The sequence below is a fragment of the Ammospiza nelsoni genome, chromosome 13 (assembly GCF_027579445.1).
Source record: "Ammospiza nelsoni isolate bAmmNel1 chromosome 13, bAmmNel1.pri, whole genome shotgun sequence".
NCBI classification, from domain to species: domain Eukaryota; kingdom Metazoa; phylum Chordata; class Aves; order Passeriformes; family Passerellidae; genus Ammospiza; species Ammospiza nelsoni.
Genome location: NC_080645.1, coordinates 2489935 through 2514764, shown reverse-complemented (window position 1 = coordinate 2514764; position 24830 = coordinate 2489935). Strand labels below are relative to the sequence as shown.

General features: G+C 43.4%; 1 protein-coding gene and 1 pseudogene across 1 annotated transcript in view; one reads left to right on the top strand and one right to left on the bottom strand.

Moving 5' to 3' along the window:
* Nucleotides 1–8012, bottom strand: part of BEAN1 (brain expressed associated with NEDD4 1) — a 52141-nt gene extending 44129 nt beyond the window's left edge. Inside the window, exons 1-2 of the mRNA XM_059481670.1 lie at nt 7866–8012; nt 6248–6322 (exon numbers count right to left, since the gene is read on the bottom strand). Coding sequence (XP_059337653.1) covers nt 6248–6322; nt 7866–7896 — 106 coding nt within the window. The 5' untranslated portion in view covers nt 7897–8012. The remainder of the gene's footprint in view (nt 1–6247; nt 6323–7865) is intronic.
* Nucleotides 8013–18907: 10895 nt separating this feature from the next.
* Nucleotides 18908–24612, top strand: LOC132079262 (pre-mRNA-splicing factor SLU7-like; annotated as a pseudogene).
* The last annotated feature ends 218 nt before the right edge of the window (nt 24613–24830 follow it).

The following is a 24830-nucleotide window of genomic DNA, read 5'->3' as shown; positions in this document are numbered from 1 at the left end:
CTTAACACCACCTTTGTCCCTGCATTTTACCACATTGCCTTTGGCTGTATTTGGGAATCATAATTTGAAAATCTGGGGAAGAGTTCTTGTTTTTACCTCTACAGATGCTGCAGCTCTCCTTAGGAGTTGCAGATCTTATGTCTCCAACTTTAGGAACATTTCCAATTTACAGCTTGCTTCATTCAATAGAAACATGTTTGTTTGGTTTTTTTTTAAATCAGAAGCACAGAAATAAAGGGATCTTTTCTATTTTCAGCTATCTTTCAGATTGATTAACAGGATCAAGTAGCAGAAGTGCAGTTTCCACTCATGTTTCCATTTATGATTGTACTGTTCTAAAAGGAAAGTCTTTTATAAAATTGTCTGTGTAGTTAAAAAGTACTGGTGATATTTTGATTTTGCTCTCTCTAAACACCTGGGCATTTCTGGTGGGGATTGCTGCTCAGAGATGTGCTGTTCAGCCAGAGCACCCAGCAGGATGCACTGGAACTGTTTTCAGTCTACTATTCAATGTCCTACATTCTTTCTAAAGGAACATCTGATTCCACAAATGTGTTTACTGTGAGGAGAGCGATCATTAGTGCAGTTTGATGTACTCTTCAAATGATGCACAAAAATCACCCCAAAGAGCTCCTCCTTTTTGCTCCTCTTTGCAGTGTGTGTGTTCCTCCCTTAGAACCAAGTTCCAGGCCAAACCAGAAATCTCTGGGTTCACATTTCTCTCTGGATGTGTCTCTGGGGCAGAGTTGGAATTACAATATCCAGTGACTAGATTTTGTTGGGCTACTTGTCAACATGGCTGCTGCAATAAAGCAGCAATTTTTCTTTAAACAAAAACAAACAAACAAAAAACAAAAAACCAAAAAAAAAAAAAAACCCTACAGTTAATTTACCTTTCAGAACTTTTATTGTCTGGTCTTATCCTTTCTCTGCTGCCCAGGGAGTGAGGGTCCTGTGGTTCCCTGTGTAACCACTGCCCTTGGAGCAAGCTTCAGGGTAATACATTGAGGTGACAACAAGGAAACCTGTTTTGAAAATTTCTGGAAACACATCATTTATCATCTAACCATAAAAAACATTGCATGTCCTTAGTAAGTGGAAACAGAATTCAGAGAATTTCTCTCTTTTTAGCAAGAGTCAGTGGCAGGCACCACCCCAGCAGCCAGGAGAGCTTTCTCCTAAAGTTCCTGTGTAATTTAAAGCAATTGACTTTTCTGCCAGCCTTTTTTTCCTCTACTCACCTTCTGGTTTTTAGATACCTGTCAACTGAAAGGACAGGGCCAGTTGTTTTGTGCAGAACCTGAAGTGATTAAGTTGCAATTCTAGTGGGATTTAAAGTAGAAGTGGGATTTCTAAGTAGAAGTAATCTTGTAGCAATTTTGCAGCTAAATCAAAACAAACCTGGATGCTGAAAACCTGTGAAGATCAGATGCTTACAGAGCTGCTTTTCTTAAACTACAAAACTAATAAAGATTACTTGTTGATGAAGGAAAAACAATTGCTGAAAGACAAATCTTCATTTTAAAGATGGAAACAGAGGGATTAACATGCTTGCAACTAAAAACAGCAATTAAAAGATAAGAAACTTAGAATTAAAGAGCCCACAGAAACAAAGTGTCATAGAAGAACTATTTGCCTTAAGAGTAGAAAGAGATCACAGGGCTTTGGCTGAAATGTCCTTTAGTGAAATATCTTCACACAGGTTCTTGAGGACTGTAGGCTTTCCTATGTCATATAATGTAATTAAAAAAGAAGAAAAAAAAAAAAAGTCAGGGGTATTTCATGAAGTGCCAGCAAGAAATGTATTAAGTCTTGGAGCTAAAATTCCTGTTTGTATAAATGCTGTCAAAGGCAGCTGAATTGTTTCTGCCAGCTCTGAGCTGTAGGCCAAGTCTCCAAAACATCTGAGGACAGAGTGTAAGGAAACTTTACAGAGGAGTCCACCTCTCCTGGGGAGCTGCTCTGCATAAAGGTACTGGGCATGTGCCTGAACACAGCTCAAACAAGATCTGAACCAAAGCTCCCCTCTGAGAGGTTTCCTGATAGAGCTGCTTGTAGCAGCTTGATGAGAACCCCTCCAAAAACTGAAGCATCCTTTTATTTATTTGCTAGAGAGCAAGTTTGGACTAGACTCTGCATGTTTGCAATGCAGGTGCATGGGAACTATGCAGATATTATTTCCTAATCTGTTATTTCAAGTGGAGAAGTGTGAGTTGGGAGAAGCTGCTTGAAATGAAAGCATTAAGTTAGTAGGCACAATGGAAATGATTGAATTGGAGTTGTCAGCCTACATCTTCATACAGGAGGATAAGAAACTGTCAGGCTCGGAGAGAAGTGGATCCCTTCCCAGTGCAGATTCCATTTAAAAGTTGAGGAAATTGTTATTCATGTAATAGATGATTTCAAGCCATCATAAAGTAAATTGATGGCAGAAAGATGCTGGCTATTACTTAGTAGAGGAGAGGAACAAAGGATTCCAAGGGGTGGTTCTGGAGGTATTTGAGCATCCTTCCCTCCTGCCCAGCTGGAGTCACTAAAACATGAAGTGCAATGTGGAAAACTGTAGGGAGATATGGGGTATGCCCTTAAGGAAATGGGGATGGGAACCTCTTTGCCAGCTTCAGAAAAACATCAACACTTGGAGAAGAAATAGAATGAAGGAAGAAAAGAGCAGATTATTCTGGGGATTAGATTTTGCTCTGCACTTAAGAGGGGGCAACTGCAGTGCATGTCTCAGTGTCTGGCACACTGACCTATGTGGCTATCTGGCATTTTGGATTATGGGTGCTGCATGTTGGTGCTTTGATCACTGACACAAGTGCAAGGGATGTCCTGCTGTGCTGTGCCCAAGTCTGGCTGCAGATCTGTCAGGCTCTCTCTTAAACTCCTGTCATCCTGCACCTCCCCAAGCCAGCAGCCCCCACCAAAGCTGGAAACAATCTCCTGTCTTTCTGTAAGTCTCAAATCTGGAACAGCCAGGAGAACTCCTGGGGGTTGCACAGAGCCCAAATCACCCAGGCTCTTCCCTGGTTTGGACTGAGGCACTGGGCTCTGTGCTTGGGGATGTAAAGTTATGTTCCTGCTGATGTTGTGCATCCTGTCATGGGGAATTGTGTTTGTGCCTCAGACAGCTGCACTAAATGGCTCAGTTTGGAGTGGGAAAAAGACACATCAGGAGCTGCAGAGTCCCAGTGGAGAGGACATTTTATTCTTGCTGTGTGCAGAAAGATTTCCTTGTTTATGAGTAGAAGTTTATTCATCCTTTCATTGCTGTGCTGGGGTCTCAGGGTGCAGCTCTCAGTGCTGGCAGCCAGATGTGCTCTTCTGCTGTCCCCAAGCCAGATGCTGGGGACCTCCAAGGTGTTTCTCTGGTCCCAGGATGAGGATTTTCTGCACTTGTCCCTTCAGGAGGTGTCCTCTGGGCCTGTCTTAGGTGGGATTTTGTGCACAAAGAGCCACAGTAGGAATGCTTCTGCTCCTTCTTGGTTTGGTGAGAGAATTCTGGTTAGTTAGGACAAGTCTGTAGACTCTCTGAAGATTCTAAGACAGGAATCTTAGTGCTGGACTTGGAAATGCTGCTTGACTTGTATATTTTAAAGCTTTTTTTTTGTCATTCATGCCTGCAAATGCACATTTTACATATCTCCGGACATTCCTTGTGCTCTTAGATATAAAAGCAGGGATGTAGTTGAATTGGACTATCCTATAATATTTAAATACATAGAGTCACTAAATAGCTGGAGAAAACTGTCTTTTTATAATACCACATATGTATTGGCAATCTGCATAATTGATTGAATAATCAGTTGGCTTGATTGCTTTTATTTGCGTCTACAACCAATTTCCTCAGAGATAAATCTCAGAAGTGCTGGGAAGGAGGTGGAGGAGGCAGGCACATGCAGAAAGGCAGTTTGCACAGAACAATTTTTCTGCCTTTTTATTTCACTGACAGTTTTTGGACCCCTTCATTTAAGCATTTGAAACACTGACTGAGGTTCATGACTGCTGATTAATAATTTATCTTCATTGTCATTATTTTCTAGAGATAAATCTGACTTTTTATTCTGAAAACCAACCAATCATCCAAACACAGCTGACTAAAAGCTGGAAACAGTTTGCAAAGAAATCCAGTGTCTCTCTCAGAAAGAAACATCTAAAGCAACAAAGTCAAACCAAATTCTGTTTCTGACTAGGAAGTTCTGTTAAGCTCTGACCCTATCAGCCCACCTTGGCTCTGTGTTGTTGCAGTCACTGGGCTCCATCCCTGAGTGTTCTCTTGCCTGGACTTTGCTTGGGTGACTTTTCCCTTTGTCCTGGGCTAGAGCAGGGCTCTGCAGGCTCAGCTGACTCTGTATGGGCAGAGCTGCAGTCCTGGGCCTTTGCCCTTGCTTAGGAAATTCAGTGTTTGGGCAGCAAACAGGGCTGGTACCTGGCCTACAGGAGAGGCCACTGAGGAGTCTTCTTCCTGTGGTGCCTCCAAACAGCCTGGGATAACTCTGGTCTCTCCACATTTGCTGTAAAAGCATGCCATGAGCCATGGTTTCACTTGTGGCTAATGCCCACTGGTGCTGTGGTAATGTTATCTGTTCCTGTCAGTGGAACCTGTCAGAGCCAAGGCATTACAGGAATTAAAGCTGAGAGCCCTTGTGGAGAGGGCCAGAGTGTCAAGTCTGGCTGAGCTGGACTCAGTTAAGGCTGAAGGAAAACCATGATCTAAACCACTTAATTCTGTATGCACCTGTGTGGAAATGAGAGCAATCCTCAGACTCCTCTGAACTGGCTGCTGCAATTGTTCTGTCACAGAACTCTGCTGATCCAAACCCAGTGCAACACAAAGCTGTCCTGCAGTGAAGCGCTGGGAAACATCACTTTGTGCATTATGTAAACCCAGCATTTCTGGGGGAAAATAATCTCAGCATTCTTTTTGCAATATTGACCTGTAACAACACCAGCACAGCACAGGGATTTTCTTGCCAAGCCCACAGGCAGCTCACTCACAAATGAGGAGACTGCCAGTGCAGCTGTACCCAATGTCCACATTACACATTTTCTGTGACTTGGGTGATGCCACTTGGGCTCCATTAGGCAGCAGCTACTGATTTTGCAGTTGCTCTTCAGCCCAGCTTGAATGTGGTGTTTTGGAGGAGTTTAAGGGATTAATCTGAAAGACAGCACTTGGCATTTACTTGGTTTTGCACTGTCTTCACCTTTAACAACTAAACTCTGCTCTCAATTACCAAAGTTATCTTAGGGATAGATCCTAAAAATCCCTACTGTGGCCAGAAGCTGGTTCTGACTCCATGAATAATTTCTCCAAGTTTGCTGTCATGATAGGTTGTGACAGCAAACATTAAAATGGGTGTGATTTCTAGTGTGTGAATGATTGTAGCTGTGTCTGTGTTCCTCCATGTGTGTTCCAAAGGAAATTAAGGGAACTTCTGGTCTGTTCTTCCTTTAAACTGCACCTTTAGTTGTAAGATTCCTCAGCCATGATGGGCATGAACAGTGCTACAAAGTCACAGTCTGATTATAACATTCCAGCACAGCTTTTCTTAAGCTGCAGCCCTTGCTCCAAGAGGGCTCTTGGTGGGTTTAATTGTTCAGTATTTTTTTTATGATGCATTCTTCCATCCAAGGCACTGGACATGCTGCCCTGCTTCCCTGTGTGCATGTGGTTTCCTGCCAAAATAGGACCAGTGACACGAGGATAATTGGCTCCTACAATGCTGTATTTCCTTTTCAAAAAGCCTTCATGTAATGACTACAAAAGGCAGACATAAAAAGGAGAGCAGAAGGAAGTCAAATGTCAGGAATTGTTTTATTTCAATGACTGGAAGTAATTTTTAGCCACATTTGTTTCACTAGTGAATGCCAAAATGATATAAATTTTGACTGATGTCAGTGTGCTCCATTTGTCAATTTGCTAGTTTGCTGTTGTGGGAGAAAATGCTGAAAGGAGGATTTTTTAAAAAAAATAAAATATTGAAGTACTTGTACCTGACACTAAATTTTATGGTCCTTTATTTCAGACAATTCTGTCATTTCTGTGAGTTTGGTCTACCTAAAGATGACAAGGTTAAGGACATTTCTGTTAACTCAGTTTTTTCTCAATCAGGAAGCTATTTGCTTTTTACTGGATTGATGTTTATCTGCTAGAGAACTTGAAATATATTATTTCTGCAGCTGTACATGACTGCAAAACACGCCAATAATACCGTTTTTAAAAAAAGAAAAAGACATTACTTACGGAGATTGGAATAATTGCTGCCTATCCCAATACTGATGGAGCTTCCAGAGATGAAAGAAAGATGGAAGAAAATAACTAAAAAGGGAAAAATGAAGAGAAAGGTCCTTAATAACAGTTTGGTTTTGTTTGGTACCAGATGTGAGTTGAAGGCAATTGAGGTAAGGTTCACCTGCTCTCTCTGGGCAGGACTGCACATCTCAGACCCTGAGTGCACACACAGATGTAGCTCAACTGGGGGGAAAATGCCAAACAAGGCATTGTTTAATACTTCTAGGAATCCCTCCTGTTCAGGAAATGATATTAATGCCTCTCAAATTCCAAACCCCATGTATAAACAACAATGTGTTATATAAATATGCTAATTATTGTTAAGTCATTCACCAGTCTCTGAAACAGGCACCTACCACTGTAAAACCAAGTAACTTCCCTGATTTGTGTGAGTGCAGCTTGAATGCATCAGGCATGTGTGTGCCAAACTGGGTTGGAATAAATTTAGTCTAAAATCTGATACACATACTCCCCCTATGCACTTAGGCTTTAATATTTATAACTTTGCTCTTCAAAGATTTATATTTACAGGCAACAAAATGCACACGAGTAAAACTTGTCCTAAATAACCAGATCTTTAGATTTCTTTAAAGATGAGCTCGTTTACTAATGCAGGCGAGGATTTAAAGCCTGATTCCCGAGGGTCGCTCGCTGTGTCACGGACTTCTGCTCGGGGTCTCGGCGCTGCCCTGCCCTGCCCGCGGGCACGGCCGGGAAGGGGCTGCTCCCTCTAGGGAGGGGGCCCGGCCCACACAAAGTTCCGGGCAGGGTCCTTTGGGCTCTGGGATCCCCGCACTCTGCACCCGCGGCTGGGCGGCAACACACGGGCTCCCGGGGCCCCTCAGAGCCTGCCCCACCCGGGAGCGGCCCCGCAGAGCTGGGATCGGCCCCTCAGAGCCGGGATCGGCCCCTCAGAGCCTGCCCCACCCGGCTGGGATCGGCCCCTCAGAGCCTGCCCCACCCGGCTGGGATCGGCCCCGCAGAGCCTGCCTCGGCCGGCACGGCTCCTGCTATACCCCGGCACGGCACGGCCCCTACCTTTTACCCCGGCATAGCTCACGCCTTTCCGTTCCTTCCTTTCCCCGGCTCGGTTCAGGCTCTGCCTGTCCCCAGCCCGCTCCAGCCCGCCCCAACCCCTGCTTCCTCTCAGCCTGGTTCAGCTCCAGCCCCTGCCTTTCCCCATCCCATCCCGGCTCAGCCCGTACGTTCCCCCGGGTGCTGCCTTTGCCCATCCCGGCTCAGCCCCTGCCCTCCCCCGGCTGCTGCCTTTGCCCATCCCGGCTCAGCCCCTGCCCTCCCCCGGCTGCTGCCTTTGCCCATCCCGGCTCAGCCCCTGCCCTCCCCCGGCTGCTGCTTTTGCCCATCCCGGCTCAGCCCCTGCCTTTCCCCATCCCGGCTCAGCCCCTGCCCTCCCCCGGCTGCTGCCTTTCCCCATCCCGGCTCAGCCCCTGCCCTCCCCCGGCTGCTGCCTTTGCCCATCCCGGCTCAGCTCCTGCCCTCCCCCGGCTGCTGCCTTTGCCCATCCCGGCTCAGCCCGTACCTTCCCCCATGCCGCCCTGCCCTGCCTTACCCCAGCCCGCCGCCGTGCCCGCTGTCTCCATCCGCCCCCGCCGCGGCTCCCCGGGGGCCGGCGGGGCCCCGCCGCCTCCTGCCGTGCGCGGGGCCGGAGCGGGGCCGGGCCGGAGCCGGCGGCCCCGGGCTGGGGGCCGGGGGGCGGGTGACCCCCGCCCCGCGGGCAGGGCCGCACATGGCGGGGGCAGCGCGGGGGGGCCCGGGGCCGCACACGCCGGGGCCGAGCCCGCCGCTCATCGCTCCTGCGGCAGCGCCCGGCAGCGGCGGGCGGCGGCTCCGGGGCTGCCGCGGGGATTCGCCGCCTGCATGCGGAGCTGGAGGCGGACAGCGGCTCCGGAAAGCCGAGTCCAGCCCAAGTGCTGGAAGGGAGGGACTGCCTGGAGTAAACCCACGGGGACGGACGGGATTATCCGGCTGTGCGGAGGATATAATGCCGTGGGGCTGGATGGGGGCTAGCAGGAGGATGTAGTCCAAGCCAGAGCTAAACCCACTTTACAGTAGTAACATTTATTTGTTACCGGGAATCTTGGGGACGTTTCTCACTGTGCTTGATAAATGTCGTAGTGCTGGATACAGGGGGAACAGGGCTGCAGCAGGTACTGAAGCGAATAAGCTTTCATAACTGGTTGTTTACCTCTAGGAAAAGCATCATTAGCTTTTTAGGTAAAGAATGTGTGAAGCGGGGCTGCTTTTCTGAATGTTCTGTCAGCAGTTTGGGGTATTCCATTATCCAAGTTCCATGGGCAGTTTCTGTCACCCACGCACTCATTAGCTCTGCAGGACACTGCAGAGTGGTCCCACTGTTTATAGAGACATGGAGCTAAAGAGCCTTCTTTACTTCCCTGTCCCTGGGTGGTTTCCACAGAATCACAGAATAATGGGGCTGGAAGAGAACTCTAAGACCATCGAGTCCAACCTATGCCCTAACACCTCAACTAGAATATAGCACCAAGTGCCATGTCCAGTCTTTTTTTAAACACATCCGGAGATGGTGGGACCACCTCCCTGGGAAAAGCACTCCAGTACTTTATTATTCTTTGGGTGAAAAACTTCTTTCTAATATCCAACCTGTCCCTTCCCTGTCGTATCTTGAGACTGTGTCCTCTGGTTCTGTCAGAGACCGACCCCACCTGGCTACAACCTCCCTTCAGGAGTTTTGGAGCCTGGAGAGCATGTTCTCACAATCAGAATGGCTTTGCTGTCAGTATTTAGGCTGTTCAGCTTCTCCCTGGTTTAGCAGTGATGGATGCAGACCTGTAATGAAGTTTGGGGTCGATCTGGACTCCCTGGTAAACAGTTTCCTGCTGTTACTGATCACCTTTTTTTCATTTTCTTTTCTTCTTAAATCCAGGCGAGCATTAAGGGAATCTGAGGCCATTGAAATCAGGATTAATGGGAATTTACAGGTGTGTTTCCTTATGGATCACAGAAACCTGTACCTGTTGCCAAAACTGTAGTACCTTGGTACCTTAAAATCCCTTAGAATGCTGCTGCAGAAGTTACCTTGTAATAAATTTCTTCAACCCCTCAAAACGTCTGACTCCATGAAAAACTTGAAATTGTTTATAATTTCAATAAATGGAAACTGCATGGCTTCCTTTTAGGGGTCTTTGTTGTTTGGTTATGGCATGAAGATGTGAATCTGTACACACAGAGAAAATCTGATTTTTTTTTTAAAATAAAATATTGAAGTTTTATTTAGGGATTTTGGTTTACGTGCCCTGTGGCCTCGTTCTGCCAGTCAAGAATCATGTATGTGTGTAATGCTGCACTTTAGGATATCAAAATATTTTCTCCACTTTTAAGTTCAGGAATTCCTAATGTTTAGTAATTCTACAAATTTTGGTAATGACGTCTTTGTTCAATGGCACCTCACATTTACTCACAGTATCAGTATTAAGTTTAGTCCTGACAGACTTGGGGTCTTAAGTTTGAGATATCCACGCTCAGACAATTAAATAAGCTCACAAATCGTGGAATGTGCCCTAGTAACTGACTTTGGATGCAGGGAAATTGCTCAGTGTTTGCAGTTCTGAAGAAATCTCTCAGCTTGGATTTAGAGCCCTTTCTGTGAGAGTCTCTTGCCCTTTTGCTGCAGTAGGAGCTGCAACTGCTTCTGAGACAGAGAACATTTGTTTCTGGGTCAGACAGCAGGATCCAGTGCCCAACAGGATCCATCAGAGCCTGCAGGAACATCCCCACAGCTAATGGTGTCACGAGCCGTCCGCACAGACGGGTTTCGTGATGTTTGTGGGGGATCTCAGGGTGCAAAAAACCGACACGGTACAAGGGGGTTTGCAATGATAATCAAAACAAATGCACATCTATTGAAATAACCACAGCAAAATGCGTTGGGGAGGAATTGGGGGAAAAGGGAAAAATAAGGAAAAGAGGGAGAAGGAAAAAAAAAAGAAAAGTACATAGCTACCAAAAGTAGAACGGCAAAGTCTCTCAAGGGAGTCCACCAAGTCATGTCTGAGGAGATCTCAGTGGTGCAGTCCATCTGAACTCTTATTATACTCTTTTTTGATGGAAGGAGGGGAATGAATTTTGAAACCAAATCAAAGGTAGTTTATTGTATCTTCGGGGAAAAGAATGGTGTTTAGAAAAGGGTACACACAGTCCATGTTCTCAGCAGTGGGCCAGAGCCATTGTCTTCTTGGTCCACTGCTCACACCTGACACATCCATCTTGCTTTGGTCAGCTTGCCTCCCCCACACACCTCCCCTGGGTTGGGGGTTTCAGTCCCAGTCCTCTCAATAGGGGTTTCATGTCTCAGTTTTTCTTTGCTGAAGAGGCTCCTTACATCTCAGTCTGTGTCATGGTGGTTGCAAATGAGTGAGAGGGGTCTTCTGCAGGGGACCCCCTGAACTCAGGAGAAGTCTGGCCAGGCTGAGAGGTGGGGAAAAGTCTGTTGCAGACATCTTTTTATGAAAATCCTTTCCTTAGGATTTTTCTCCTGAGAAGCTGAGAGGCCTCAGGAACAAAATGTACACAATGGTTATCTGCTGCTGTGGAATGCAACAGGTGCATCTGTGATTGACTCATGTGGTTGTTTGTAATTAATGGCCAATCACAGTCACCTGGCTTGGACAGAGAGTCTGAGGCAGCTGCCTTTGTTATTCATTCCTTTCTATTCTTAGCTTAGCCAGCCTTCTGAGATGAAACCTTTTCTTCTATTCTTTTAGTATAGTTTTAATGTAACATATATCATAAAATAATAAATCAAGCCTTCTGAAATATGGAGTCAAATCCTCATCTCTTCCCTCATCCAAAGACCCTTGTGAGCACCATCACAAAAATCCCAGAGCTATTGTTGCAAAAAGGGGAGGATGTCCTTCACTGAGCTCAGTGTAGCATACAATAAATAGACCTGTGAAAACAATAACTTAGCAATGCTCTCAGGTCTCAGGGCCCATGGTGTGTGTAACTTTCTCCTACAGAGCCAGAGATTTAAGACAGGGGGATCTTTTCTTCAGTAGTCCCCAGTGACAATTGTGAGGCAGATGAGGGAAAATTCGGACAGAGTCTCACAAACGGGAACCTCTGGAACCAGCAGTACTCGCTGTGCTCAGCTGCAGTGGACTGGAATGGAGTGGGCTTTGCTCACCCCACTGATTTCCAAATCTATATCACATACATGTGGAGGTGGGGTCATTTTTTACCCTTTTTCCTGTGTGTTTTTCAGCTTTTAGACCTTCCTGTTTTGCTCCTTATGCTGTGCAGCTGAGTGGAACCTGGCTGTGGAGTGGGGCTCGGGCCAGACTCATGTTTGCACAGCCAGTGCAGCAGTGCTGTGTTGTGTCATGGGCATGCTGTGAGTAGTTTACATCATTAGTTGTTTCTTCTGGTAGCATCTGCTTTTCTGTTTTGGTAAAACAGATTTGTATTAAAGAAAACTTGCCACAAATAAATGATTTAACACATAGGAGTTTGCTTATGGATGGTATTTGGGACAGCTGGAACAAAAATAAGAACTATTCAGTATTCCTGCTGCTCTTATCTATTGACTTTGGGTTAGTTTTTCCTTCTTGGGACATCACAGAGCAGGTGAGACGACAGCAGTGCCTGTGTGAACCTGAGTGTTTCCAGTCTGAATTCTGCCATCTTCTCATGTTTTCCCAGTCTACAGAAATGGGAACTGTGACTGATGGGGAGCCCAAGCACATTTAGGTGAAGTTTGGAATGCTATTCTATATGGATGGAGCTGCACAGAGTTGCTGTCCACAGTGGCTTTTGCCCAGTTTACTGATAAGGAAAAAAAACACAGACTGATAATTCTATTCTAGGATGATTTTACATTTTGTCCATCAAGGGACTTCATTATAAAGCTGCCGTCAGCGCAGTGACAGACCTCAGCTCAGCCTCCCATCTCCTGGGGCTTGCTTTGGGATCCTTGGGGCTGAGTGGAAGCTGCAGTCTGGTAGATGATTTTTGTAAGGCAAAATAAATTTTCTTGCTATAATGAGATCACTTTTGACTGAGAATTTTTATGTATTCATAACAAGATGTTTGGGGGATACTGTTCACTATGTATTTTTTTTTTCCTTTGTGGAAAAGGTGGTAATGAAATAAATGTCAATTGGATTATACAATTAGTCACAGATAAAACACCTCAGAATGAGCAAAATTGATTTTAGGAACAGGAAAGTCTTTTCTACATGGAAAATCTGGAAGCAGTGAGATTTCATCACTGCTGTGGAGTCTGCAGAGCTTTCTGCCCTCGCGTCACCTCGAGCCAGCTCATCCTGCACTGTGCTGGGCATTGCTGGAAAAGCTGATTGCACCAGGCTGGGCATTGCCAGTGCTCTGGCACTGTGGAAAAGCTGATTGCACCAGGCTGGGCATTGCCAGTGCTCTGGCATTGCTGGAAAAGCTGATTGCACCAGGCTGGGCATTGCCAGTGCTCTGGCACTGTGGAAAAGCTGATTGCACCAGGCCCTGGGCTCAGGGAATTCCTTGCTGGAGTCTCCACGGTGTGGTGGAGGTGGCTCAGTGAAACTGTGCCTGCTGCTGAGAGCAAAGGAGGTCAGGGAAAGAGGCTCTGGAGGTTTTTGGGAAGCATTTGGTGCTTTCACAGCCCCCTGGGTCCTGAAATGTCATAAGAGGAGTTCTTTGAAGGGAAAGTTTGCAAATTTTCTGAAAAAACTCAAACAAACAGATGTTTGCCAGGTTTTAAATACTTTCTGAGTTTGGTTTTGTTGTAGAATTACTAACAAAGGAATTTCCTCCTTGCTGAAAGCTATTTTAATGGAAAGGGTGGAATTTTAAAGGTATGCATTTACTGTAGAACATTTTTCAGCTGGCATTTACAGGGCAGGTAAATTTATTTTGAATAATATTTTCTAGACTTTAAATCAAGTGGTTTTATTTTTTAGGCATAAAATCTGTCAAGAGGAAAAATAATTTTAAATTAATACAGATGAAGCATATCAGTAACAAATATTTCACAGCAGCCTGAAGACCCAGAGGCAGAAGTTCTGTTCTTTTACCTGCCATGTAAAGGAATGAGACTGGAATGAAGGGGCTCTCTTTCTGTAACTGCCATGGCAGGAAAGGATTCTGTAGGAATTTTATGTCATGCCCAAATTCTCAGAGGCTGTTTTTTCTGATTTTTAGCTTGCCAATTGTCCTATTCTCTGGAACAAAAGATGCTCTTGGGCTCTGGGGCCAGATTAAGTTTCTTATTTATTCACCTGCTTGCAGACTTTTGAGGAAGATGGTGAGTTATTCTGTCAGTGCCTGCTGTACATTTTTTTAAATATCTGTATATATGGTAAGAAATAATGTGGTCCAAGATTGTTATTGAAGATACAATACTTTCCCTAAATGTATTCAATCTTCCTGATGCCAGTTTTAAGGATGTAGAATGGAAAATTTCATCTCAGTGTTCTTTTCCCTCTCATTCTCTGACTCCTTAATTAAATTTATAGCTAATTATGCAATTTATTTTGTGTTGACCTTTCAAAGACCTTAGAGCACCTGATGGTGAATGTGGAGTCTCAGGGTTTATTTCCATGGGTCCTTGAATGGATTTGTGATAAAGGCTAATGGCACTTTGAGAATTAAGGATGGCCAATGGATTACTAGCAAATAGTAACATATGTGTCCCTGGAGATACAAGACTTTAAATATACGTAAATATACAGAAAGAAATACTGAATTATGTTATACACAGCATTTAAAATAAGGTAACAGCACTACCACCAGCAATAACAGTAAATGTGCATGTCAGAATGGTTATGTTGTAGGTCCACTCTTTGACATGGGTGTTGCACTTGGTGCTGGAAATCCTACATTTGGCTGATCAGAGCCTCCAGTATCCCATGAAACATGGATACACCTGTTCCTAAGGTGAGGGGTATCCATGGCCCTGGGGGGGGGACCAGGCTTAAAATCTGTTTTTTTGGTGCAGAGTCCCCGTCCTGTACTGGCAGAGCTCAGTGTGTGCATCAGGTGTCGGAATGAGCAAAGAAAAGGGAAATGATAGGAAGCTCCACACTGCAGAGTAGTTTATTGACTATTTAAAAGATTGCTGGTCAGTGTAGAGGTTGGCAGTTTTATGATTTATTTCTTTTTTTTTTTACACTGGAATGAAGTATTTGTCATTTACTCTCAGGATGGTTTTTAAAAGAGGCTTTTGATAGAGGGCAGAGAAGACAGCCCTGCAGTGCTGTTAGTGCAGGCAAGAATGAGAACCCAGCCATGCCTTTGTTCACCTAAACCAAAAGCACAAGTGAGGAGAAGGCAGCATGGCAGCAGCCCAAAATGTAATTGTGACCCAACATTGATTTTATCTCTCTGACACCGCTGTGTGCTAACAAGAAATACTTCGTTCACCTTGAAGTACAAACCCCATAATTCATGGTTTGTGTTTTACCAGTGAATGCACAAGTCAGTACCCCTCCACTTTATTACTACTTTATTTATGAAGTGTTTGTGAATCTGCAGAGCCTCAGGAGGTGGTAAAAAATTTACAAATAAGCAGAGGTGCAAAGTTCCTCACTGGAGCTGTGAACTTTTTCATGGTAGTAAGGAAGAGAAGCAGACTGGAGATCAAAATGCTTGGGGAGGAACCCTAGGGCTCATGAAACCCTTGTGCAATCCCAGCTTGGTTTAAATGGCATTGGGCTGGCAAAAGGGAGGGTAGAATGAGGCCCTGGGAGGCTCCTGCCCCTGAGGAACTGCCATGAGATGCAGAAACCAGTGACAGAAAAGAACTTGCACAGGGAATGATGCAAATACAGACAGATTTTATATGAAACACGGAAAAAAAAAAAAAAAAATCAGCAGCCTCCAGGTTTCCTGACAGACTGGCACCACTCCTGAAATGAGACGTGTATTTATAAACTATTTAATAATTGTTAAAGTAAGGGTATACCCTATTCTTTTGTTTAACAGTTTTGCCCTGTGGGAATAAATGTGCAGTAGGATAAGCAGTCTGGCAATTAGTGTAAAACCTGAAGAGCAGAGGAGATCATGTGCCAGGAGAGAGGAGCACTGTGATAAATGATGTGGAGAGGTGCAAACCAGGGCAGTCAGGTGCCTTGTGCAGTTCCTTTGCAGAGAAATGCCAGGCAGGCTCGGGGACAGAAGGAACACAGCAAAGCAAAGGAGAAGGAGCAAATCCAGAGGTTTGCAACCCAAAAAGGTTCTGCAGGGGTTTGGGGTAAAACTTGGACAGCCTGGGCAGGTGTTTAATGCAGTGGGAAGAGCAAACAGGGTGGCACAAACTGATAAAGAGATACCAAAATCAACCCAGAGGGGCTGGGGTGCTGCAGCCCTCAGACTGCAACAATCTCTGGTCAGCCTTTGTGTAGGTTTGGGACAGAACATGGTGTTCCCAAAATTGCTGGTAAGATTACAAAGGAGCAGTTGTGAATTGAGCTCTCCAAGGTAGAACTGAGCCAGAGCCAGTCCAGCTGTCTGCAGAGGGAAATGATGACGGAGTAGCTGGGAAAAGAGAAAGGAATTGAAGGGGAAGGAAGGCACAGGCTCCCTGAGCTGGTGATTTTTATTAGGACAGCCACTTCTTTTGTTCCTTAGTACTTAAAAGGACAATTGACTTTTATCAGAAGCCAAATAGAAACAATTGAATGGTACAAACACAAGCACTGGAGATGTGTCTCTGCCACTCTTGCTTTCATTATTTTACAGCACAAGGTGGACAGAGGAGCTTGCCCTTCGTACTGACACAGATTTGGTCCAAGCTTAACTGAAAATGTGCTGAATGTCGAACAGGGGATGAGGAAAGTAAAGGGCAACCAGATTTTTTAATGCTTTTTTTAAAAAAATTGATTATTAGCTTGACAAGGGGCCAAATTTGGTTTTGGAGGGGTTTTGGTTTGGTTTTTTTTTCATTGTTTTTTGTTTGTTTGTTCTCTTTTGCTTTGTTTTAAAATTTCATTTTAATTCCTGTGTATGCTTTATACTTTATTATTTGGAATAGATTATATTTTAGAGGCTCCTTTATTCTGGTTGTTAAAACTTCTTATCACTAACTATCTGTCATTAAGGATTAAAGTATAGCATGAGCATAATGTGCAGATTCTCATTCATGAGCTCTGATGCTACTTTGCTTCAGATCTGTAACAAATAGACCACTCCCAAGGTCAACAAAGTGTCCCAAATGAGCACTTGTTAAATCCTAAAGTATTCACTATACCCTAAGAAGCTTCAGAATTGAGTCTTGCTGTTATGACTTGTTAAAATATTTCTTTGTTTTTGAAATTTTTAGCTAAATTATATATATATATATATATATATATATATATACACACACACACCAACAGTTTTTCAGGTCTGCTACACAACAATGTAGTGTCTTTGGGAAAAAAGCTGTAATGAGTGTATTGCTCCTTGCTCCTTTTGGATCATCCAGCATGAGAAACAAGGATGTTGTCCAGTGTTGATGTGCTCAGAAGTCACCAGGAATGTGACATTTGCTCATGTTTTTGCACTGTAACATGAATTTGATTCCAATGCCTTACCTGGATCTCTTCCAGCAGGTGAACATCTGCTTAAGAGTATGAGCATGCAAAGGGAACAAAACTAAATAAAATATAGTATAAGCAGCTGACTTCCATGCTCATCTAAAACTGTCTCACACTAGTCCCTGCTTGTGCTAATAAAGCATTCAGAGCTCATTTTACTATCTCTGAAAGTCACCTTTACTCAGCCCATCACTGCAGAGGAAAGCACTCAACCTGTGCTGCTTTCTGCTTCCAGATACTGCATGAGACTCTGGGAATGAGCTTGAGAGCCTTAAAAAATAACAAAGAAAAAAATCCCATGCAATTTTCAGGTGCTGGAATATAATAAAAAGGTCAAGTCTTGCTTATTCTGGGGCACTTGGATTGCTGATACCACCAGTAACAGTTTGGATCTGAAGAAGTTATTTAAACAATGCTAGACTTGGGTATTTTATATGTCATAAATTCATTGCAGGTCCATCTTCAAAGTAATATCTGTGGCCAGAGGTTTGATAACACATTTTTTTTTTTAGTAGTGAGTAAGGGTCAAGATCAAAACCATATTGCTATTAAATCTTAGAACTGAAAACATTTATTCATATATATCTATATCTATATCTATATCTATATCTATATCTATATCTATATCTATATCTATATCTATCTATAAATACAAAAATGATTCTACATTATCTCTATTGTCACATTTTGAAATACAATGTAAATATCTATTGAGCAATTGTAGCATGTTTTACCACCAGAAATACTTGGTTTAAATGCCCAAGTTTTAAGAAGGAGAGAGAACATGTGGATTTATAAATTCCAGATGCATTTGCTGTCCTGGCAAGGAAAATACCTTGTTGCTCTTATGAATACAGCAAATACTAACAACATGAATGCAGGGGGTGCAATGCAGTTTTTCCAGCCAGTTTCCAGTAATCACACTTTAAAATGGATATGTCTCCCCTCTGCTCTGAAATGTGAGATTGAACTGGGGGATATTCCATTAGAGCTGCCCAGGAACAGGTGATGTCCCCCCTCTGATGCTGCCTGTGGCTCTTTGGCAGCATGAAAGCCAAAGCCAGCTGACACATGCACCTGGCTTGGCAAATATTGATAAAAAAATTCAGTGTTGGGCCTTGATATTCAAGTCAAAATTTAAAAACTCTCCATGGCTTTGTAGAGAGGCTGTCCTTGAGGAAGAAGAGGTGCATGAAGAGAGTTGGAGCATGCTTTAAAACTGTGAGATGGCCTTGTTAATGTTGGACACGTTGAGCTAACATTGCTTGCAGTGCCACAGCAGAGTGACCATGGCTGCTGCTTGTGGATCTCCTGGAAAATGAACACAGGGACTGGGAGCCAGGGCTGCCCAGCACGGGGAACCCCAAACTGTGCTGCTGCTGGGGCACCAAGGTCCTCATTCCCTGACTGATGCTGGTGCTCTGGGGCTGATGCAGGGAGAGTGCAGCTGAGATTACTGTGTGGGTGGCTTCTTCTCAGGGTATGAAATGCATGGAATGATCACACATTCAGTCAAAAGCCCTGGGGAAAGGCATTATTTACCACCCTGCCTCCTGATGGTGTTTGGTCTGGAGCTAAGTGCAGCTTTGGCTGCAGTGATCAATGTGCAGAGCCCGTGGGGCTGCCAGGAATGGGTCTGGGAGCCACGCTGAGGACACTGTTATTACACTGCTTTTCTACTGCTTTCAAAATCACTTTGTATCTCACAGTGTGAACTGGTGCTGGAATAAATCAGCCAAGGCCCCATTTTCTACATGCAGAAAGACAATTCTTTATTCACAAAGCTCATATTTGTAGGAAATACCAGAAGGTTTAACAACTAATTGGTGTTATTGGTCAGCAATACAGTGAAACTCAGTTCATGGTCAGTAAAGGCTGTTGTATATATCTATCGAATTTTCTCTCTCTAGATATGTTAACGTTTTTCCTTTGTGGGTTCTCATGGAACAAATCTTATTGTTTACACAGGTGCATTTGTTTTTCACCCTCAGAATAGATTGTTGTGTTAAAGGAACTTCTCATTCGCAGAATAGCTTCAAATGGGAACATGCAAATTGCTTGTGAGCTGCACCTAGAAGAAATGACAGGTCAGTTTTGTCAATTTTAGCAGAGTGAGGCCTGAATTCATAAGGCCTTTCTTTTATAATTCTTCTACCTGTCTATGACATCTCACCCGTTTGGTTAATTTAAAAAAGTTTCATGTGTTCTGATGTTAAAACAGCTCACTCTTATGAGGGTATTATGTCATTAAGGTTATCACTGGTTATCAATTAGATATGGGATAAGATTCATAAAAGACCGATTACAATTAACAAAATGTATCAAATTCTATCAAAGTATTGACACAGGGTTTCACAGCATGAGAAAAGTAAAGAATAATGTCCAATGTCTCTCAGGAAAATGGAAATAAATGACCATTGTTTTAAAGTCCAAATAGTTGACACTCAGGAGAAAGTTCATTAGCTGGAAATGTTGATCTTTGACATCACTGAATGTCCTCCTGGGTCCTGGAACAGGGAATAACTGAAGGAGCACTGTACCATAAGGATGCCATGAGGCTTTTGTTGGCAGATTGCCTCTGTAGTTTGCAGACACAGCCATGTCTTGGCAGTCCCATTTCTGTTCCTGTTCTGGCCATGAGGGCTGCATGGTGATTAGGTTATTTCTCTTTGCACTGGGCCTCATTTCTTCAGAGGCAACTGGTGTCTGATGAATGAACGGGTGACTTCTTTGAACCTGCTGATGATAAAACACAAGCACACTCTCTCTTCAAGTCAATGAATCAACTAGGCTTTGCTGTGGCACACTCAATTGGGATTTAGATTTGATGATCTTTATTCCAAATCTCTAATGCAAATATTGCATTATTCAAAATGATTTGTTGTCTAAGTTTCTAATGCACATATTATATTATTTGGATGTTCTTAAGGCACTACATTCCCCTTCTTTTATTTTTTTTTTAATGAGATACATATCTTTGGTTATGAGCATGAAGAAACATCAAGGCAAAACAATACATGTAGTGAACAAGAAACTGACAGCAATCAGGAATCAGTCAGGTACAACAATTAAGAATATTTCAGATAATACACATATTTAATAATACATTTGAAATTAGGTAATTCAGAATCTCTGAAATACTGTACCATCATCCCAGAGTCTGTGAACAGCTGACAAACCTCAATTTAGCGAGGGCTTGGATAATTATTTCCAGATAGTAATTCCCAAGCTCACTCTAAAAATAGGTTCTGCTGTCATATATAAAGGGTCAAATTGCCAAGTCAAAGTGACCTGAATCTAGTTTTGATGCAGAAAACATCTGGGTTTGTTGGCAAATTCCCCATCCAGGTAGAGCCAAGGCCTGGCCATTGCCCAAGATCCATCTGGGAGGGAATTCCCTAAACACATTTTAAAACAAGGCTCTTAATAGTAGCAGCTATGAGTAAAGGCCTTGGGGTTAAAGACTCATCAAACCATCTAGTACTTGTATAGCTCTGAAGTTTCCTTCAGGATAGAGATGCTTCAAACACAGCAAACTGCTGGAGTGCTTCTGTAATAATAACTGGGACAAACTACAAGACTTGCAGTTTGGAGGAGGCTTTTAACAAAGCTCAGGTATCTTTTCTTGGAACTCTGAAAAATACTTAAAATTATGAGACAGCATTGGGTCAAACCATAGAGCCAGTGCAGGGACAATCCAGATAGCTAACTTGATATAAGAGATGCATAAGCAGCTAGAGAACAAAAATGAAACATCCTGAAACAACACGTGTCTTTTACATAATTACACAAAGATGTTAAAGCATATAAGAAGCTAGTTATAAATACAGTAATAGCATATTATGAATAATGCCTATTATAAAATCAGTAAATTCACATCAGTATATCAGCAGTAACCATCTTAGGGAGCTGAGACAGCACCTTTCTAAACAGTCATGTACCTGTGACAGCAAAATGAAACAAAGGAAAAGCTTACAATCATTAACAGCCATAATGTAGAATCATAACTGACTCTTCTGTGTCATCTATGGAACATAAAACAACAGAGATTGTAAGGAGCAATAGAGTCTTTGACAAAATCAAGACTGTATCTTCTTTATCCACAAACAGGTGTTTGTCATGTTTCATCACAGCTGTTTTAGTTGGAGTCATCACATCCCTTAAAAGAAAACAACTACATATCTTACAATGTTGAAAAGTAATATTTTACTGTCTTAGATTGCAATGCAGGATGTAACCAGAAGTATGTGTTATATCACCATCTGTTAAAACCAGGTGAGGAATGTTCTTTATCTCTTCCATGACCCATCCCTTATAACTCCAGGGGGATAGCTCCTGTTAATGGGCCTGGAAATGTTTGAGCTGTTAAAACCAGGTGGGGCAGTTTTCTTTATCTCTCCCTTGACCATCCTCCCTCCCTCCAGGAGATATCTTCTGTTAATGGGCCATTGAGTGTCACTGCAGTGTCACTCCACCCAGGGGGAGGAGCCAAGCATTCCTACCCAGATATAATCTGAGATGTGGAACACCACAGTTGGCCTTTTTCCACTCGATTTCCCAGCAGAAGACCAGACCTTTCTAGGCTTCCACTGGATCTTCAGAGGAAGACTACACCCTTCTCCAGGATCCCTGCTCCAGCAGAGCCACAGCTGGCACTGCAAGAGGGCTGAGCCATCATGGAATGGAGCTGTGCCACCACCCTGACCAAGAGGGTGTTTGGTCCTATCCTGACTTTATCTGCTTTAGCAGTACAAATTTTTTTTTGTGAGCTAATGATTTCTAAACTTTAAAGAACTCCTGTAGATAAAGTTTGGGTTATAGGACTTAGTTAAGAACTTAAAATTAATTGCTGCAAATAATCTTGGGAGAAGAGGAGAGCCGCAGGAGCATGGGGAGGGGTGCTGTGGTTTGGCAGGAAAAACCCAAAATGGCTCAGGTGTGGTGGTGAACACCCCCACTGCAGGAGAGTATTCCAGATTGCAAGGCAAGATGTATTCTATTACCATCTGTATGGCAGCTGTTTTTTGTTAAGTGGGCAGTTTGCTTTATCTCTTCCACAATCACTCCTCCCTCAGGAGGGGACATCTGCTGATAACAGCTATTGAATGTCAGTGCATGACTGATAAGAACTACAGCATCTCATTGGGAGATGTGAGCCCAGAGGGAGGAGCCAAGCATTGCTACCCAGATATAATCTGGAGATTCTGGAACACCAGCACAGCTTCTCCACTGGATTCCCCAGAGGAACAGCAGCTGCCTCTTCTTCCACTGGATCTTCAGAGGAAGAATACATCCTTCTCTACAGGATCCCTGCTCCAACAGAACCACCCCTGACACTGCAGGAGGGCTGCAGCCACATTTCCAGTTGGGTTACTACCAACATCCTGACCCACAGGATGTCAGGTTGGGTTCTGACTCTGTCAGTGTTGTTCTAGTGTACTGTATTGTTTATTTTATCCCTTTATTTTCTTCCTTATTAAAGAACTGTAATTTCCTGCTCCCATATTTTTTGCTTGAGAGCCCCTTAATTTAAAATTTATAGCAATTGGGAGGGGTGGGGAGGGTTTACATTCTCCATTTCAGGGGAGGCTCCTGCCTTCCTTAGCAGACTCCTGTCTTTCCAAACCAAGACAGAGGGGGAAATGATGTGAGCCTGGAGGAACCAAAGAAGATGACGAGGGAAAATTGGAGGAAAAAGAATTAGAAGAGCAGAGAAAACTAGGGAATGCACCTGCTGAAGTGGATGAAGAAGGAAAATATATCAACCCTCAAATTCCTCGGTACATCTCCTCAGTACCATGGTACATAGATCCTTCTAAGGGACCCACAATAAAGCTTCAGAGACCTCAGCCACAGAAGCAGGAGCAGTATAACTCCTCTGGATATCGTATAAATGAGGAGTTCAGGAGCACCCTGTGGCCATGAGGTATGGCAAAGCAGCCTGTGAGAACTGCAGGGCACTGACACACAAAAAAAAAAAGGCTGCATGGAGAGACCCAGGAAAGTTGGAGCAAAAATACATGAATATTTTGATGAAAAAAATGAACACAGCCTCAGCTGATGTTTGATTATGATGGGAAGCGAGACTGGTGGAATGGTTATGACCCAGAGAAGCACATGAAAATTGTTGAGGAATATTCCAAGGTTGATTTGGCCAAATGTACACTGAAAGCACAGAAGATTCAGGAGGAGTTGGCATCAGGGAAGCTGGAACAAGTGAACTCCCCCAGTGGGGAGAAGAGGAATCAAATTCACAGACAGAAAGAGATCATAATGGTGAAGATGAAGACAAATACACAGATGACATTGATATGCCTGGGCAGAACTTTGACTCTAAAAGATGCATCGCAGTCTGAAATTTACGTATTTTGGAAGATATTGCTAAATATTTGAGGAATCTGGATCCAAACTCTGCTTATTATGATCCCAAAACAAGAGCAATGAGGGAGAACTCTTATGCCAACACAGGCAAGAATCCAGATGAAGCTGGTTATGCAGGTGACAACTTTGTTTGCTACACAGGTGACACCATTTCCATGGCACTGACTCAGCTCTTTGCCTCGGAGGTTAAGACAAAGGCTCTGAATTTCATCTTCAAGCAGACCCTACAAAATTAGAGTTTCTTTATAAATCTTTCAAACTGAAAAAAGAAGATTTCAAGGCTCAGCTGAAAGAAAGCATCCTAGAGAAGTATGGAGGACAAGAACATTTGGATGCCCCTCCTAGATGAACTGCTGCTAGCTCAAACAGAAGATTATGCGGAGTATTCTAGGCATGGAACAGTCATCAAAGGACAGCAGAAAGCTATTGCTTTTTCTAAGTATGAAGAGAATGTGAAGATCATCAACCACACATGCATTTGGGGTTTGTACCAGAAAGAAGGCAAGTGGGGTTATAAGTGCTGTCACTCCTTTGTCAAATGCTCCTACTGTACAGGAGAAGCTGGGAAAGAAATTGCTAATTGCTAATACAGAGGCAAGTTTAATGGAAGAGCAGCCTGAGGAGGAGGAACACATGACAAAACCCAAAGCACCAATGGAGATCCACCAAGAGAAACAGAAAAAGAAAAAAAAAAGAAGCACAAGAAGAGCTCAAATTCCAACAGTAAGGGTGAAGAGAAAAAGAAGCAAGAAAAACTAGAAAAGGCTCTAAATGCCGAAGAGGCTTGATTTCTCCACATCAAAGAAATAATGCAGTTAGATGAGAGGAAGAGACAACAGCCAATATGAAGCCAGGGAGCCAGCAGAAGAGGAGAGAGAATGAGTTGCTGCAAGAGAAAAGAACAGAAACAAACCAACCAGAGAACATACAACATCATCTTCTGTGTCTAAGAAGCCTCAGCTAGACCAAATTCCTGCAGCAAATCTTGATGCAGATGATCCTCTTACTGATGAAGATGATGAAATTATAAAAATGATGAATATGAGGATGTTGATACTGCAGCTCTTCTGGCTGAACTGGAAAAAATCAAAAAAGAATAAGCTGAAGAACATGCTCAAAAGGAACAAGCACAAAAGGCCAAAGAAGAAAGAATTTGGATGGAGAACATCCTGACTGGTAACACTGCTGAACCTTACTGGGCCAGCACAGCCTCAGGCAAACTTCAAAGTTAAAAGGAGGAGAGAAGATGATGATGTTGTCTTCAAGAACTGTGCCAAGGGGATAGATAAGACAAAAAAGGAAAAAAGATTCATCAATGATACTCTGAGATCAGTGTTTCACAAAAAGGTCATGGAAAAGTATATCAAGTAGTACAGTTTTATGTGCCATAGTGTGCAAGGACTTGGTAGGTCGTGGCCCTTCCTTCCCTTTCCTTCAGAATTTAAGGCTGAATATTTGGTTATGGATTCTCAAATGCTTTTCCAAGATCAGCAACAGCTTCATAATTAATAAGTGCTATGTATCTGGAGTTTTTATTCCTGCATATTGTTTTCCTTTACAGTTTTAATTAAACCAGTTTGTGTCTTAAG